The sequence below is a fragment of the Phocoena phocoena genome, chromosome 19 (assembly GCF_963924675.1).
Source record: "Phocoena phocoena chromosome 19, mPhoPho1.1, whole genome shotgun sequence".
NCBI classification, from domain to species: domain Eukaryota; kingdom Metazoa; phylum Chordata; class Mammalia; order Artiodactyla; family Phocoenidae; genus Phocoena; species Phocoena phocoena.
Window position 1 is genome coordinate 10,363,873 of NC_089237.1, and position 15,844 is coordinate 10,379,716.

A 15,844-nucleotide genomic window follows, 5' to 3' on the forward strand; every position below is an offset into this window, starting at 1 on the left:
CATGATCTCGGTGAGGGAAGGCCTGCCCTCTGGTCCTCCTGCACCCCAGCTCTGCGTGACGCCGGCCCACGGCAGCCCCCACATGCCCTGGTTGTAGGAGTCCATGCGGGGGACCATCTCCAGCTCTCAGACTCCAGCATCCGAGAGAATCATGAGGGGTAGCACCGTGTGTGGATTCCCCCCAGGGTGTGGCTCTGCAGATGGGGGGAAGGGCCCAAGAATCTGCACCCCGGGGTCCCCACCGCCTCACCCCAGAGGAGGCTGCTGACGGCTCTGTGACGCTGGGGATCGCCTGATGAGAATCCCTCTGGCCAGCCAAGCAGAGTCCTAGGTACGACTGCCCTCAGCAGGTCAGCAGCGGAAGACAATTTAAACCAGGACATACCAAGGACTCAACACCTCCCGTCAAATTTCTCATGGGCACCTCCAACTGGATGTGGCCAAAATAGAATGTTCTGCCCTCAACCTGCCCTCTGACCTCTGATCGCCCAATGGGATGTACGCAAGACACGATCACCCTGGCTGCCCAGGCGGGAAACCCGAACGTCTCCCTTGATTGCTCCCTTTCTGTCCCGCCCAACATGCAATCTAGAAGCAAATCCCTCCAGGAAAACCTCCAAACTCCCTCTGCATCTGTCACTCACACTGCCACCCTGGTTTAGACACCAGCAGTCCCCTCCCTGTGGAGCACCCAACCTCCCTTCCATTGTCATGCTGACCGTCCTGCAAATGGAGCAGCCTGTGTGTTCTTTTTTTTTTTAATGTTAAATCAGTTTATGTCACTCCCGTGTTTAAAACACCATCCCATGGGGGCTTCCCTCATGGCGCAGTGCTTAAGAATCCGCCTGCCAATGCAGCGGACACAGTTTCAAGCCCTGGTCTGGGAAGATTCCACATGCCATAGAGCAACTAAGCCCTGCGCCACAACTACTGAGCCTGTGTGCCACAACTACTGAAGCCTGTGCACCTAGAGCCCGTGCTCTACAACAAGAGAAGCCACCGCAATGAGAAGCCCACGTACCGCAACCAAGAGTAGCCGCCGCTTGCCACAACTAGAGAAAGCCCGTGGGCGGCAACAAAGACCCAAAAATAAATAAATAAATTTATTTATTAAAAAAAAAAAATCCCATGGCATCCTCCCTGCACTGCACAAGAATGCCAGGCTCCGTACAACAGCCACACGCCCCAGGACCTGCCCCGCCGCTCTCCCACCTGCCCCGACCCACTCCCCTGGCTGGCGATCCCCGGAATCACTCCCTCACAATCATCCTCTCACCAGGCCCTGGCCGACCACCGATCTGGTGCTGCCCCCTCCCACACCCCCCCAGACAGATGTTCCACCTCATCTCCAGCTTTACTTCTTTCTGCTGACTCTATTTCACTGTTTTACTTGTTTATTCACTTTGTGTGTCCCCAACCGTGATGAAAGAAGCCAAGAACACCGTTTGTCTCGTTCACTGCTGTGTCCCCAGGACTTAGAATGGGGCCTGGCTCACAGAATCTGCTTCATAGGTAGTGAGAGAGACAGAGACAGAGAGGGAGAAAACTGCACAATGAACTCAGGGGTCCCTCTCCCGCACCACCCTCCCCATGAGCACAAGGTAAAAAGGGAGGCCCCCCTTCTGAGCACCTTGTTGATGAACTCCAACGATGAGATTGCCCACGCCTGTGCACCCCTCTGAGGCTCCCTGGGGTCCGAGAAGGAGGGCACAGCAGGTGCTAATCTGGGCCATCAGGTTGGATCTCTGCCCGCCGCATGCCAGGAGCCCCCTTAACACAGGCAGGGAGGGGAAGAGGCACTCCCCCAAGCTGGGGCTCCCTGTGGACAAGGTCAGCCTCCTGGACCCTGGACCCCGGCCAGCCCGCCCCACAGCCCTGGCCCAGGCAGGCCTGAGACCCACGTACCCCAAAGGCCTCCCCAAAGTATGGTCTGGAGGAGGGGCTCCCATCCAGGTGCTCTGGGAGCACAGTAAGCAGGGCACAGGGACAGAGAGTTACTACGAGAGCTGGGGCGGGGATACAGGCTTTCCCAATGGAGTAGGCCCGTTCTGCTCTCCAAGCCTTCAGGAATGGTCCCCACGCTTCCTGTAAAGACACTTATTCACGAAGTGGGCAGGGCATGAAGCCCAGAGAGATCCGCTGGCAATAAAGGCAGACACGCATGAGGGCCCGGCAAGGACACGTGGTCGGGGCCGCTGTAAGGCACAGGTACGTGCACAGTCTCATTTCAGTTGCACAGGGTAAGACTGGCCCAGTGACCCTGGGACTTTGCTCTGCTCCTCAGAAAGCACCTGCCTGGGTTCTTGCATGTGTGGAGAACCCATCATGCGAAGCCCGGCTGTCCTCCTCGCCGTGGCTCTGGCCACCCTCCTGGTTCCAGCATCAGGGGCGCCCATCCAGCGGCAAGGGTCCCGGAACAAGCTACTCCTGGTGACCTTCGATGGTTTCCGCTGGAACTATGACCAGGACGTGCACACCCCCAACCTGGACGCCATGGCTCTCGATGGGGTGAAGGCTCGCTACATGACTCCGGCCTTTGTCACCATGACCAGCCCCTGCCACTTCACTTTGGTCACCGGTGAGTGTTGGCCTCAGGTGGGGCTTCGGGGTGGAGGGAGAGCTGAGAAACCAGGGAACCAACAAAGGGAACTGAGCACATGCATGGAGCCCTGACCCATGGGGCTCGTGGTGCCAGAGACCAAGGAAAGACCAAGGAGGGAACACTGTCACTGGGCAGACATGACACGGCCAACGGGGTGGTCAGCAACCCTTACTGTTGGTGGCAACGGATAGAAGGCAGATAAAAACACCTGGGTGTCTCAGTTTAAACGGTGGTCGCAGCCAGGGTGGCAACCTGGGAGGGCTTCTGGTGGAGGTGAGGGTGGCCAGGACTCAGAAAGGCAGGAGAAATGAGCCTGAGTCTCCTGCTTTTTCCACCACTCACCCCTCTCAGCCACCCTCGAACCCACTATTGCTCTGTTTAGGCTAAAAGCCTAAAATCCAGGTGTCACAGAGGCACACTCCCTCCGGAGGCTGTAAGGAAGGCTCCTTCCTGCCTCTCCCAGCTTCTGGTGGCCCAGGTGTTCCTCAACTTGTGGCCACAGCTCTCCAACCCCTGCCCCCTTGTCACACAGCCATCTCCCCTCTGTGTATCTCTCCTCTTCTTATAAGGACACCTGTCATTGGATTTAGGACCCACCCTGATGCAGAATGCCCTCATCTTAACAAAACCAGTTACATCTGCAAAGACCTTATTTCCAAACAAGGTCACAATTGTAGGCTCCGGGTGGACACAACTTTGGGGCACATCATCCGGTACAGACAGCTTACTCTCACACCAGCATTCCCATGACCACAGACCCTTCCACACACACACGGAGGCACCTGGTGCTCCCTTTTGCATGTCACCTCCTTACTTAGCATGTCACAATGGGGATGTGGAGAAAGGAGGCGAGCTCTTCATCACCCCGCCTTTTCCACCTTCTGAACTCACACACAGGCATTTTGCCCATGAAAACAATAAATTGTAAAACCTGCCTCCTCTTGGTTCATTTATCTGCCTGCCTGGGATTCTATTTCATGGCTGGGCCATAATTTATTTAATTAGCTCCCTCCTGATAGCCAGCCAGGTTGCTCCCAACCTTTTGCTAAAACCAACGAGGCTGCAAACAACATCTTGGCACGTGTGTATTTGCGCCTTCGTGCGCGTTTAGCTGCATGGTAAGCTGCTCAAAGTGGAAGCAGAATCTGAGTCAGAGCATGTGGCTGTGACGGCCCAGCCCGGCTCCCGTGGCGGCGTGTGCTTCCCCGCTGCCCTGGCTGTTTCCTGCCCTCCCACCACTTCCTCTACGCGCCCACCCCCCCCACAGGCAAATACATCGAGAACCACGGGGTGGTTCACAACATGTTCTACAACACGAGCAGCAAGGTGAAGCTGCCCTACCACGCCACACTGGGCGTCCAGAAGTGGTGGGACAACGGCAGCCTTCCCATCTGGATCACAGCCCAAAGGCAGGTATGCTGCGCCCACACCCACTCGGACAGACGGGGGAGGTGGGAGGGGGACCCAGCCAACGAGGCCATGACCACGTGACATCCGTGGCAGGCCCAGTCCCCGCCCTGGGAGTCCAACACTCCCGGCACAGAGGGGTGTCGAGTGGGGTCCCACGGGAGGTGGGAGCCTGATGCCCGTGAGGACCCACCAGCAGCTACACAGCCTGCCCACTCCTCCCTGGAGCCCTGGGACCCAGAGGGGCTGTTCCATCCTCCCAATCGGAGTGAAACCTGGACTTCGGTACTGGTGGGAAGGGGGCCGCGGGGAAAATAATGTGACTCCACAAAAAGGCAGGTAACAATGAAATGGCTTCATACTGTTCCCCTGTCGCACGCCTCTCAGGGCCGGGCAGCTAATTCTAAAGAGGTGGGTCATCCTAGTGAAAAGCCCAGGACCCCAGCATCTTGCAGTGTTCTGGGCTTCCTGGCAACAAACTCAAATGATAAACTTCAGAGGTTACCCCCACCTCATAGGCAAGGCATCCATCCACTCATATCTGAGTCCCCTCACTCTGGAAGGAGCTACCAGACACCAGGCTGACTTGCAGAAAGTGTAGCCAAGAACTTGGCATCTCGAGGAAGAATGGCCAGAGGGAGTGGCCAGGCAGACGGGGCATGCACGGACAGATGGTTGTGAGGACAGATGGATCTGTAAATAAAACAGCAATCGGTTTGTGGAAAGACAGACGGATGGCCAGGTTGAAGGCTAGAAGGGCAGGTCATGGGCGGTGTGTGGAGGGGCCGATGGACACACGGCTGGACGAGAGTACAGCAAGCAGAAGCCGGGTTGCAGGACGGAAGGGGAGGGCTCTTGGGGCAGCACTGCGACCTAGGGCTACGGTGTCGATGAGGACGCACTATCTCATTGGTGCCGGGCCCACTAGGCACCTGCTCTCTCCTCTACAGAATCAGTATCAGCCCTAATAACATAAGAGCTACGAAAGACCTTTCAGAAAACACAAAGTCCCGTGCCTGCAGTTAGGAGCAGGGATGGGTGAGTGGGCAGAGCAAGGGCAGGCAGCGAGGGCAGAAGCGTCAGCAGCTCATGACAGGCAGGGGACAAGTGGCAGGAGGCCCGTGGCTCTGACACCGCCTTCCCCGGCAGGGCCTAAAGACTGGCTCCTTCTTCTACCCGGGCGGGAACGTCACCTATCAAGGCGAGGCCGTGACGCTGAGCCGGAAGGAGGGCATCCTGCACAACTACAAGGACGAGAAGGAATGGAGAGCCAACATCGACACTGTGATGAAGTGGTTCACAGACGAGGGCCTGGACCTGGTCACCCTCTACTTTGGGGAGCCAGACTCCACGGGCCACAAGTATGGCCCCGAGTCCCAGCAGAGGAAGGATATGGTAAGGCAGGTGGACAGGACCGTGGGCTACCTCCGGGACAGCATCAGGAACAGCAGCCTGGAGGGCAGCCTCAACCTGATCATCGTGTCCGACCACGGCATGAGCACCGTCAACAAGAAGGCCAGCGACCTGGTGGAGATCCACAAGATCGCCAACTTCACCTTCAAGGACATTGAGTTCGAGCTCCTAGACTACGGACCAAATGGGATGCTGCTCCCCAAGGAAGGAAAGCTGGAGAAGGTATACAAGGTCCTCAAGGACGCCCACCCCAGACTCCACGTCTACAAGAAGGAGCTCTTCCCCAAGTCCTTCCACTACGCCAGCCACCCCAGGGTCACCCCCCTGCTTATGTACAGTGACCCCGGCTATGTCATCCATGGGGTGAGTTCCTGGGGGTGCAGGTGCTTCCCTGGGCTGCTGGGTCTCTTTCCAGTTCTGTAAAAAGCACCCTCTGTTTCTAGCCAGACACTAATTTGAGGAGTGTCAGCCACCAAAGGGACACACCTGCACTGTGTAACAGGAGTCGGGGGCGGTGTACATGCATTGCATACCTGTGTGTGCGTGTGTGCATACGTGTGCACGCATATATGTGTTTGTGTGTGCACATGTGTATGGGGTAAAGTGCAGGAAGATTCGCTGTAAAAGTGACACGGAAGAGGTGAGAGCAAAGAGCCCAGGGAGGCTGAGTGGGAAGCAAGACGCAGAGCAGGGCAGGAAATCTGGGAGAGGAAGTACCGAGGTTTGGGGCGCCCAGCAATGGAAAGGAGCCCAGCAAGCATCCTTGGGCTGAAGCTCCACCCCACTTACTTGGCGGTCTCCATTCACATCACCGGGTCTTCGCTAAGCCTCCCTCTTTAGGCCACTGATCTTTGGGGGCTGAGAATTCAGAGAGACTGAGGCTCAGAATCCTTCCCACCCACACCCCCACTTTGAACTCCTTCCAGGGGTCCTCTGCCAATGCAGGGCCGTGCAGAGGGTGCTGGTGGAGAGGGTGGGGTGGGCTGGGAGGGCCAGCAAGAGCTCACTCGGGGTCCTCCCTTCCCGCAGAGAGTGAACGTGCAGTTCAACAAAGGGGAGCACGGCTTCGACAACAACGTCATGGACATGAAGACCATCTTCCGGGCCGCGGGCCCCAGCTTCAAGAGGGGCCTGGAGGTGGAGCCCTTTGAGAGCATCCATGTGTACGAGCTCATGTGCAGACTGCTGGGCATCGTGCCCGAGGCCAATGACGGGCTCCTCGGCACCCTGCTGCCCACGCTCCAGGAGGCCGGCGACGGGGTCCTCGGCACCCGGCTGCCCACGACCCCCTCAGGTGCACCCCTGCCCTCCACCAGCACCCATTGCACCTCCAGGCAGTTGCAGGTGATCTGTGCGTGCACAGCTCTGACCAGCGTGCCCAGCCTGCCACTAGGTGTCATCTTCTCTTCCCCTGCCCCTGGCTCCTGGGAACACCTCGAGTCCCTGACATTCCCACGGGCCCTGTGCACTTTGTGCATCTTGGCGGCGCAGGCAGGAGAGCAGATGGATGTAAGCAGCCTTGTTTAAGGCGGGGAGGCTGAGGGCCAGAGGAGCCGGCAGTTTGCCCACAAGACAGGCCTTCCAGGTGAAGTCCACCTCCAGGTTCCATGGCCACATGAGGGCTCCTTTCTTCCTAAAGTCTTCCTCTGCCAGCCTCTCACACACATGCCCTCACCGCAACCCTGACCCATCTCAGGGGCAAAGGTCACCTGGGAGCTGGCAAGGTGGCAGCCCCCGTGGGTGCCTGGCTAGAGGTGGGCAGGCCCCGCCGGGCAGGGGCTGTGAGGGGTCACATTGAAATGAGCCAGGAAGCCAGTGCAGCTGGGGCAGGAGAACAAGGCCAGGGGGCGGGTGGGGCCGGTGATGAAACCAGGGCACTTGTGGGGGCAGCCTGGTGGCACCTCGCCCGCCATTAAGCAGTCGGGGTGAGGGACATGCTCCCATTTCCCTCATTCACTGGCTCCTCCGACTTTCCTTAGGGTCTGCCCTCCTGCCAAGAAGCTGGCCCCCCTTGGTGACAGGACTGCTGGTGGCTGCAGTTCTCCTGGTCAAGGTCGCGTAATACCCACTGCTCAAGGTCAGAGGCCCAGGAGGTAGAGGGGAGGGTGGGACCATGCTCCCTGCAACTTCAGCTGACACCCCCGCCCTGTCAGTCCTCGGGCGCCCAGGCAGCCCCTGCCAGCCTCCCTGCTCTAGACTCGGAGCAGTTCTTTCTAAAGCAGACAGCCCAGACAGAACTTCCCCGGCCCCTTCCCTCCTGCCTGCAATGTCTCTGTTCTCCCTGGGAACAAGGGAAGCCACGGTGGGTCAGGTTTGGGAGGAGAACTGCAGGGCAGTGTTCCTGGAATGTGTGGGAAGCAAGCTCGGAGGACTCAGCTAGCTGCTGGGTGACAGCCCCTGGCCAAAGCAGAAGCAGGTCACTCGTTCCTTCTAAAACTACGCAGCGGGAGCCCGCTTGGTGTTAGGCTCTGGCCTGGGCTCTGGGGACACACAGTGAACCCTGGAGTTTGTAATTTAGGGGCCAGGGAGGGCAGATAATATGAAGAGAACAAATACATACCCAATAATGGCAGAGAGCAGGCCATAGAGAGGGTGGGGGAGAGGGGACTGCTGTTTAGGTCACCTGACCTCGCCTGGAAGAGCCTCTGCGGGGTGGGGGAGATGTGGGATGAGGCCTGAATGATGAGGACCAAATGGCTGCACCAAGCCCCAGGGGACGAGATTCCAGGCAGGGGAGAGCAAGAGAGAGGCCCTGAGGTGGGACTGGCTCCTGTGCTTCTGGGAAAGAAAGGAAGCCAGTGTGCTCAGAGGCTGGTATACAAGCATGGGTACGCGACGGGCTTCCATGGGAAGGCCCTGGGGGAGCCCCCAGCTGAGGTCACGCAGGGACGTGCCGTGGTCGGACACGAATGATCAGATGGCACACTAACTGCTGGGCAGGAGCACAGACACAAGAGCAGGTGCGGCCAGTGAGGGGGCCACTCAGGGGTCCAAGCAGGACATCTCAGTGGCAGGGTGGAGATGGGGCAAAACGGACAGATTCAAGATACCTTTAAGGGTATACCTGACCTCCAAGGTTTATGGATAGATGGTGGGAGATGGAGGGTGAAGAAAATGGAGAGGTGAACGATGAGTCTGAGGATCGGGGCCTGAGCTGCCCAATGAAGGACGGAGCCACTTACGGAGAAGTGAGCAGGCTAGAGTCATTCTGTACCCGCATGCCCCACCTTCACCCACCCTGTGCCCGCCCAGGTCCAGCTGAGGGTCAGGAATTCCCACAGGGGCCCTCCTCAGACTCCGCCCACCATGGGTGCCTCTGTGCTCCAGCCTGGCCAGCGAATTCCCTCTATCCCTCCCTCCGGGCACGTCTGCTTCATCTCCTCCACCAGACCCGCCTTTCCCCTGCCACATCCCTTCTTCCCAACCCAACACACACCTGTTCTTCCAGGCCCACCTCCTCCAGCAAGCCTGCAGAAGCTACTGGACACGGATGCGCCTGTCTCCTCAGTAGACCTGGGGCCATGCCTCCCTGTCCCAACAGCCCCAGCCCATGCTTGGCCATGATGGTGCCGGCACTACGACCTGCCCAGGTTAGACCTCCGGAGGCACAGGTCCACTCACCGGTCCATGGCTCCCAGACTCGCAGGACGCCCCCACTCCTTCCCTCCCCCTCCCTCTCCTTCTCACCCCCCTCTTCTGCCTCCCCACTTCCTCTCACCGCAGAACTGTCCCATGGAGGTGCCACCATCTGTGGCCACGGGGGCGGGGGGGGTGTCGGGAGCCTGCTCGGGAAGGCGCCGCAGGCCTGATGGTGGTCGAGCTATAGGACCTCAACCTCCACCTCCGATGGGCGGCGAAGAGGCTCTGCCTGGAGCTCCCTGTCCCAAGTCCGCATGCCTCCAGCCTGGGGCCATCTCCATCTGGGCTGACCAGGTCCTGCACCCAGGCCACCGGGAGGGTACCGCCAGGCAGAAAGCATGGATGGAAATAAAGGACCAGGCTGGTCGTTACTAAAATGCAGTGACCAGTGTGGGTGTGACCTTTTATTCTAAAGCCTGCTGGGTTCTTACAGCCTCCCCACTTGGATCCAGTGTATAATAAACTCCTAATTCCTTAGGAGGCTGACAAACACAGGGGAACCCACTCATTCTTGTTGGGGATGGGCCCTAGAGGTACAGCCAGCAAGAGGTGGTAAAGGGTGGGATCCCCGTTAAAAAGGAAAGTGGGGGGGGGGCTTCCCTGGTGGCGCAGTGGTTGAGAGTCCGCCTGCCGATGCAGGGGACACGGGTTCGTGCCCCGGTCCGGGAAGATCCCACATGCCGCGGAGTGGCTAGGAGCGTGAGCCATGGCCGCTGAGCCTGCGCATCCGGAGCCTGTGCTCCGCAACGGGAGAGGCCACAATAGTGAGAGGCCCGCGTACCGCAAAAAAAAAGAAAGGGGGGATGAGAACTGACAGGGAACCAGAATCTCTATGCCACACTGTTCAGCAAAAAAGAAAACATAGCAATTGGTAGAATGCCATTGGGGCGGGGAGAAAGGGGGGAGAAGTCTAGACATAAGACATGTCCCTGGAGAAGTTTCAAGAGAGGGTGAGCATTGACTGGCTCCAGAGAGGGGACCTGGGTGGCCAGGCCAGGAGCAGGGAAGACACTGTCCACCACCTAGTGCCTTGGACACTGTCAGTACTGAGCCACTTCAAGGACTGTGCGTTCACAACTACTTTCAAGAGCGTAGACTTTGGAGTCAGACCAACTCCTGCTCCAGTCTGTCCCCACCCACAGGCTGTGGCCTTAGGGGGGTCTTTTACCTCCTCCAACCTCAGTTTCCTCATCTGAAAAGAATGGGATGATAAGGAGGTGCCTGCCTCCCTGAGATTACCCCAGGATGAAGCACCGGGGCAGATGCTTCATAGTTGGTAGCCATGGGAATGATTAAATCCCTACTGTGGGAGGTACTGAACTTGTCAAATTCAGCTCTTTTTCTTTTTCTTTTTAATAAATTTATTTATTTATTTTTGGCTGCGTTAGGTCTTCGTTGCTGCTTGCGGGCTTTCTCTAGTTGTGGCGAACGGGGGCTACTCTTTGTTGCGGTGCACAGGCTTCTTATTGAGGTGGCTTCTCTTGCTGTGGAGCACGGGCTGTAGGTGTGCGGGCTCAGTAGTTGTGGCACGTGGGCTCAGTAGTCGTGGCTCGCGGACTCCAGAGCGCAGGCTCAGTAGTTGTGGCGCATGGGCTTAGTTGCTCCGCGGCGTGTGGGATGTTCCCGGACCAGCTTTTGAACCCATGTCCTGTGCATTGGCAGGCAGATTCTTAACCGCTGCGCCACCAGGGAAGTCCCAAATTCAGCTCCTAAACAAATAAATCCAGCTGTACCGATGGGAGACGCATTGTTTGAAGGACAGCTTTGTCAGGATCTGCCTATTCCTCACCTATGAATCCCCCCTGTCCCTTCCCCGGGCCTCTCGCTTCTACCTGCAGCTTGAGCTTCACCTCCATCTGCACGATCCATCCATCCCAACCTGCCCTCCATAGCTGCCTAACCACCAGCCTAGAGCTGGAGTCCTGCCTGACCGGAAAGGCCTTGCGGCTCCCTGGCCCTGCATCCCATAGTTGTCCTGGAAGGACTACCCCGCCCCCACTGCCTGCAGACATACCAGGATACCCAGACCCTCCTGCCTGCCCGTACCACCTTCTGACTCTGGACAGGCCCAAATCAGGCTGGAGGAGACCGGGGGGTTATCCCTATACATCCACGTCCACGGAGCAGTGAGAGTTCACAGGTGCCGGCATAACAACCACGACCCCCAGGTTTCCAAGAGACACCCAACCTTTAACTGAGAGCCCACGATTATCATGGTCAGCCTACCCTACTTTCCAGGGACAGGCCAACAGATACTCTGAGAATTACTCTTGATTGGCTCTTTCAAACAGAAAAGAGAAAGAGAGAGAGAAAAGAGAGAAAAATAATCTGGTCTGTCCCACATTAAGTATCCTGCTAGTACAGATGTCTGGCGTCACCAGAGCACCCAAAAAAAAATTCCAGGCAGTTGACTGACTTACTGAATAAGCTTCCTTTATCGGGAACACAGGAGCTAAGGCGGGCAGTGAGCTGTGGGCTGTTTCCCATCTGTGCAGCTGGGGGTGGACCAGGGGTGGGGGCACTGCCCTGAGCAGCATGGCGGGTTCAAACCAGCTCCTGAACTCCACCACTCACTAACTCACCACTCTGCAGCCCTGGGCAAGTTCTCACACCTGAGCCTCAGTTTCCTCACCTGTAAAATCAGGACCAATAGCAGCACCTGTCTCATGGGGTGGGCCTGATGACTGAGTTAATATCTGCAAACCGGGCTTCCCTGGTGGCGCAGTGGTTAAGAATCTGCCTGCCAATGCAGGGGACACGGGTTCGAGCCCTGGTCCGGGAAGATCCCACATGCCACGGAACAACTAAGCCCGTGCGTCTCAACTGCTGAGTCTGCGCTCTAGAGCCCACGAGCCACAACTACTGAGGCCCACGTGCCACAACTACTGAAGCCCGCGTGCCTAGAGTCCGTGCTCCGCAACAAGAGAAGCCACCGCAATGAGAAGCCTGCGCACCGCAACAAAGAGTAGCCCCCGCTCACCGCAACTAGAGAAAGCCCGTGCACAGCAACGAAGACCCAACACAGCCAAAAATAAATAAATACATTTATTTAAAAATATATATATATTTACAAGCTGCTTAGAACGGGGCCTGGCCCACGGAAGGCCTACGTGTTTTAGGAGTTATGAAGAGACAGGGTATCACGTAGTGAGAAAGTAACAACGGCTCCCTTTTCATCTCCAAGCCTTCTTGTTTCTCTAGCAGACAGCTTCTGGTTGGTGATACTAAATCTTAAAACACCTCCTTCTGTAGCATAGAGAGAGGACCCAGGCTCAGAGCTCTGGCGGGCAACTGTATAAGGGTGGAATGTTACAACCCTGTTTTATTTGCATTATATTTGTTTTTATGATCACCTTCAGCCTGGATGAGTGCTACTGATTTTCCATTTGAGTCTGTTATTTAAAATTTTTTCCTTTTAAAAGTAACAAGTAAAAAAGAATGAGTTGATTTAAAGAAAAATGTTGACTGGTGGACATAACAAAGCGTATAAATAATAAAGGAGGTTATCCGGAAGCAGACCTGCTGGAGGTTGTCCACTATCCTCCTGCCTCCCCTCCCCCCCCACAGTGTGGCCAGCCCAGGACACTTCTGGAGGGCAGCACTCGGCCTCTCTATGGCCAGTGTCCAAAGGTTCCCCCTCCCAGCCCCTCCACAGAAATACACTATATTTCAAACATGCCCTGCACCCTTCCCGGCTACCTATCAGAGGAGTTCAGGACACCACGGAAAACTAATGTTGCAGTTTGCTGCCCAAAGTTTATTTTACTGTCAGTCCAACTAAAAGAGTCTGGAGAAAACCCCAGCTGAAACGAAGCCACGCACTGCATTCCGGAGCCACGTGGAGATGACTGGGCACTCACACATCATCCACACACAACTGCCTGTCAGCTCAGAGCCTTTGTTGAATTTGGCCAGTCCCGCGGCTGGCAGTAATGGATGAAACATCTGAGTAAAGACTGGGTAGTTCATGCCTGGCTGGGTGCATGATTGGGACACTGAAAGCCCCCTTTGTCAAGAAGCTCTATTCTTTAGAGCCAGCTCTGCACGCTGTCACCAGGAGGCAGCACTCTTGGGCTCCTCAACACCCCTTGAAGCCTTTCTCAAGCAGCTTCTGAAGTAGAGAGGAATTCAGAACCTCCTGTTCCTCCAGCTTCTCCTTCTCCTCTGAAATAGCTGCACTCCTCCTCAGACCAGCCTTGGGGAAGTGGTCAAGCAGTATTTATGTTTCCTCTAGCTTTAGATGGAGCCCCAAGCAAAATACCGGACGTTCAGAGAAAACTAGAACTGTCTACACTAAATTTGTTTTAGGATCCCATGACGGAAGGGATCATGTAGCCCCACGCTTAGCACAAGGGCCACCCTGGATCAGTGGTTCTCAGATTGGTAGGTCTGGAAGTGGGCCTGAGAATTTACATTTCTCACTAGTTCCCAGGTGATTCTGATGCTGCTGCCCCTGGCACCACATTTGAGAATCTTTGCACTGGATAAAGGTTATGAATGAAAGAAAAGAAAAGAAAGACGGAGGGAGGGAGGGAGGGAGAAAGGAAGAAAAAGAAGGAAAGAAAGAAAGGAAGGGAGGGAGGGAGAGAGAGAAAGAGAAAGGAGGGAAGGAAGGAAGGAAGGAAAGAAGGGAAGGAGGGAGGGAGGGAGGAAGAAAAATGGCCTAGACCAACCTCCTCGTGTTAAACAGGATAAGAAGGTGGCGTCACCCACCAGTTTGCTCTGGACAAAGGTGGGAGGGGAACACAGGTATACCCAAGTTCAATCCTGGTAGGCTTGGCCAGCCTCTTCCCGAGAAGGCTCTACTTGCTGGCAAAGTCTGTGCTTTCCGGAACCCAGCGAGCTGCTCCCCTCTCCACTGAAGAGAAGCCTCCCTTCAGCCCTTCCCAGTCTTTTCATTTGTCCTGGGACTCAACAGGAGCACCTGCGAGTCTTAAAACCCGACAACTGCTTGCGACGCGTTCCGGCGACCTTTAGAACGCGCGGGTTCATCTCCCCCGAGCTGGAACCGAAGCGCCGAAGCCTTGCTGCGCCTTCACACCTCACAGCAGCAAGCGCTTTGCGCACCGGAGTCGCTGGGAGGCGAGACGGCAAGAATCCTTCGGCCCCCGCCCCAGGCCCGCAGAGCTCCCGACTCAGGTCGCCGGGTCCCCCAGGCAAGCAGGGTCACCAAGGAGGGCAGCGCGTCCAGACCCCAGCGTGGGCGCCTCATCCGACGCCTCCCCACCCCCCCACCCCCGCCACGGGACCATCTGTTGCCATGGTTACCCGCCGCACTCCCAGCAGCCCGAGCCGGAGGTTCATCTCGGCAGGCAGAGGACCGCTGAGCCCGCTTGAGCTGGGGACTCAAGCAGGACGGGACGCGAACCTCACGCGCCGCATACGTACGCTGTACACTTTCACACGCGAACCGCACACGCCGCGCACTCATCTCACCCGCACTCGGCACGTACCACATCCCACCCCACACACACCACATACACACAAAACACACGCCACATGCACGCACACTCCACACGTGTTGCGCACACTGCATGCACCCCACGCTCTACACCACCTCGCTCCACACACAGCATAAATACACGTACAACACATACAGACACACACCCCTACTCGGGACCTGGACGCCGGAGGATACCAGCCCTAAACAGGCGCCCCCCGCTGGCCCTGCGCCGACTTCTACCTCCGAAGGCACAGCCCGCAGCCGGGTAGAACCCTTGCCCGCGCACGCGCAGCAAACTGGTGCGCCCGTTCCTTTTGTGATCGGCGGGCAGCGGATTCCCTGGCCCTCTCTGCAGCTCGACCTTGAAGGTCATTTAAGGGACGGGGCAGCACCGAGGGGCGCGCACCCCCAGGCTGGACGGTCAGCGCGGTGGCCCCGGACCCCCCACTCCTCATCCCGCCCGGAAGCGCCCTGACCCCGCGTCTCCTAGCGGCCAAAGCCCAGCGGGCCAGCCCGAGGGTGTCCCGGTCGGACCGTCCGGGGGCGCGCTTCCAGGGAGAGCTTGCCAGGGCCTGAGCCTGGGGGACCCCACCACCACCATCGCAGGGATGCCGCCTCCTAACCCCATCGCACCTCCGGAGGTTGCCCCTCCATCCCACAAGGCAGAAGGAGGCTGAAGGTGGTGAATCTCCCAGGAGGAGAGACCTAGGCCACTCACATAACCCCAGTGCCAAGAAGGCAAGTCGCTAAGACCCGGAATCTTTTCCGTCTGGATGAGAATTTACTCTGGTCAATTTTTTGTTTTCCTTTTGGTGATAAATCACTGAAACTTTCAGCTTAAATCTCCAAAGAATTTCAAAAAGTGGAGCGACATAGCTGTAACAAAACTATCCCATTACCATGAATAAATTTTATATGAGCAAGTTTTCTCATCGTCTACACCAATAAAAATGAAAAACAGGGTTGGAATTGATTCTGAACCACATCTCAGATAATAAGTGATATTCATCCAATGACACATGAGCCATTTGAAAACGTACAGCCCCAACTACCTCGTTAAGAGATGCAGTCCAACAAAAATTTAACTTTTATATGTATATCATAAACATATCCCACAATTTTAATACATTTTTGTTGGTTTGAGGAGTTGATTAGCTGTATAAATCACTCAACCCAGAGAAACTTTTTTTAATAGAGTCTTAGAGTCACAGGAAATAAAATATTTAAAATTTACATTACATACATGTTTTTGTTGCAGAGACCTATGCTTGAGTGGTTAGTGAATTACTTTCAAACGTAAAAATGCTTTTATCAAAATAAAATTCAGTGGAAGAAGTGAA

At 56.4% G+C, this 15,844-nt stretch overlaps 1 protein-coding gene across 1 annotated transcript; it reads left to right on the forward strand.

Annotated features, from left to right (window-relative positions):
• Nucleotides 1-2,325: 2,325 nt before the first annotated feature.
• On the forward strand, nt 2,326-14,388 carry ENPP7 (ectonucleotide pyrophosphatase/phosphodiesterase 7). The gene is made up of 6 exons (XM_065897118.1): nt 2,326-2,578; nt 3,870-4,015; nt 5,159-5,785; nt 6,452-6,931; nt 9,146-9,380; nt 14,039-14,388. The coding sequence occupies exons 1-6, from the start codon at nt 2,326-2,328 to the stop codon at nt 14,386-14,388; spliced, it is 2,091 nt and encodes a 696-aa protein (XP_065753190.1).
• Nucleotides 14,389-15,844: the final 1,456 nt, after the last annotated feature.

Excerpts from the sequence above, each read along its gene's own strand:
- ENPP7 (XM_065897118.1), top strand. The coding sequence starts at position 2,326 with ATGCGAAGCCCGGCTGTCCTCCTCGCCGTGGCTCTGGCCACCCTCCTG. Across the intron at positions 4,016-5,158 it reads GGATCACAGCCCAAAGGCAG|GGCCTAAAGACTGGCTCCTT; the intron begins GTATGCTGCGCC and ends CTTCCCCGGCAG. Across the intron at positions 5,786-6,451 it reads CCGGCTATGTCATCCATGGG|AGAGTGAACGTGCAGTTCAA; the intron begins GTGAGTTCCTGG and ends CCCTTCCCGCAG.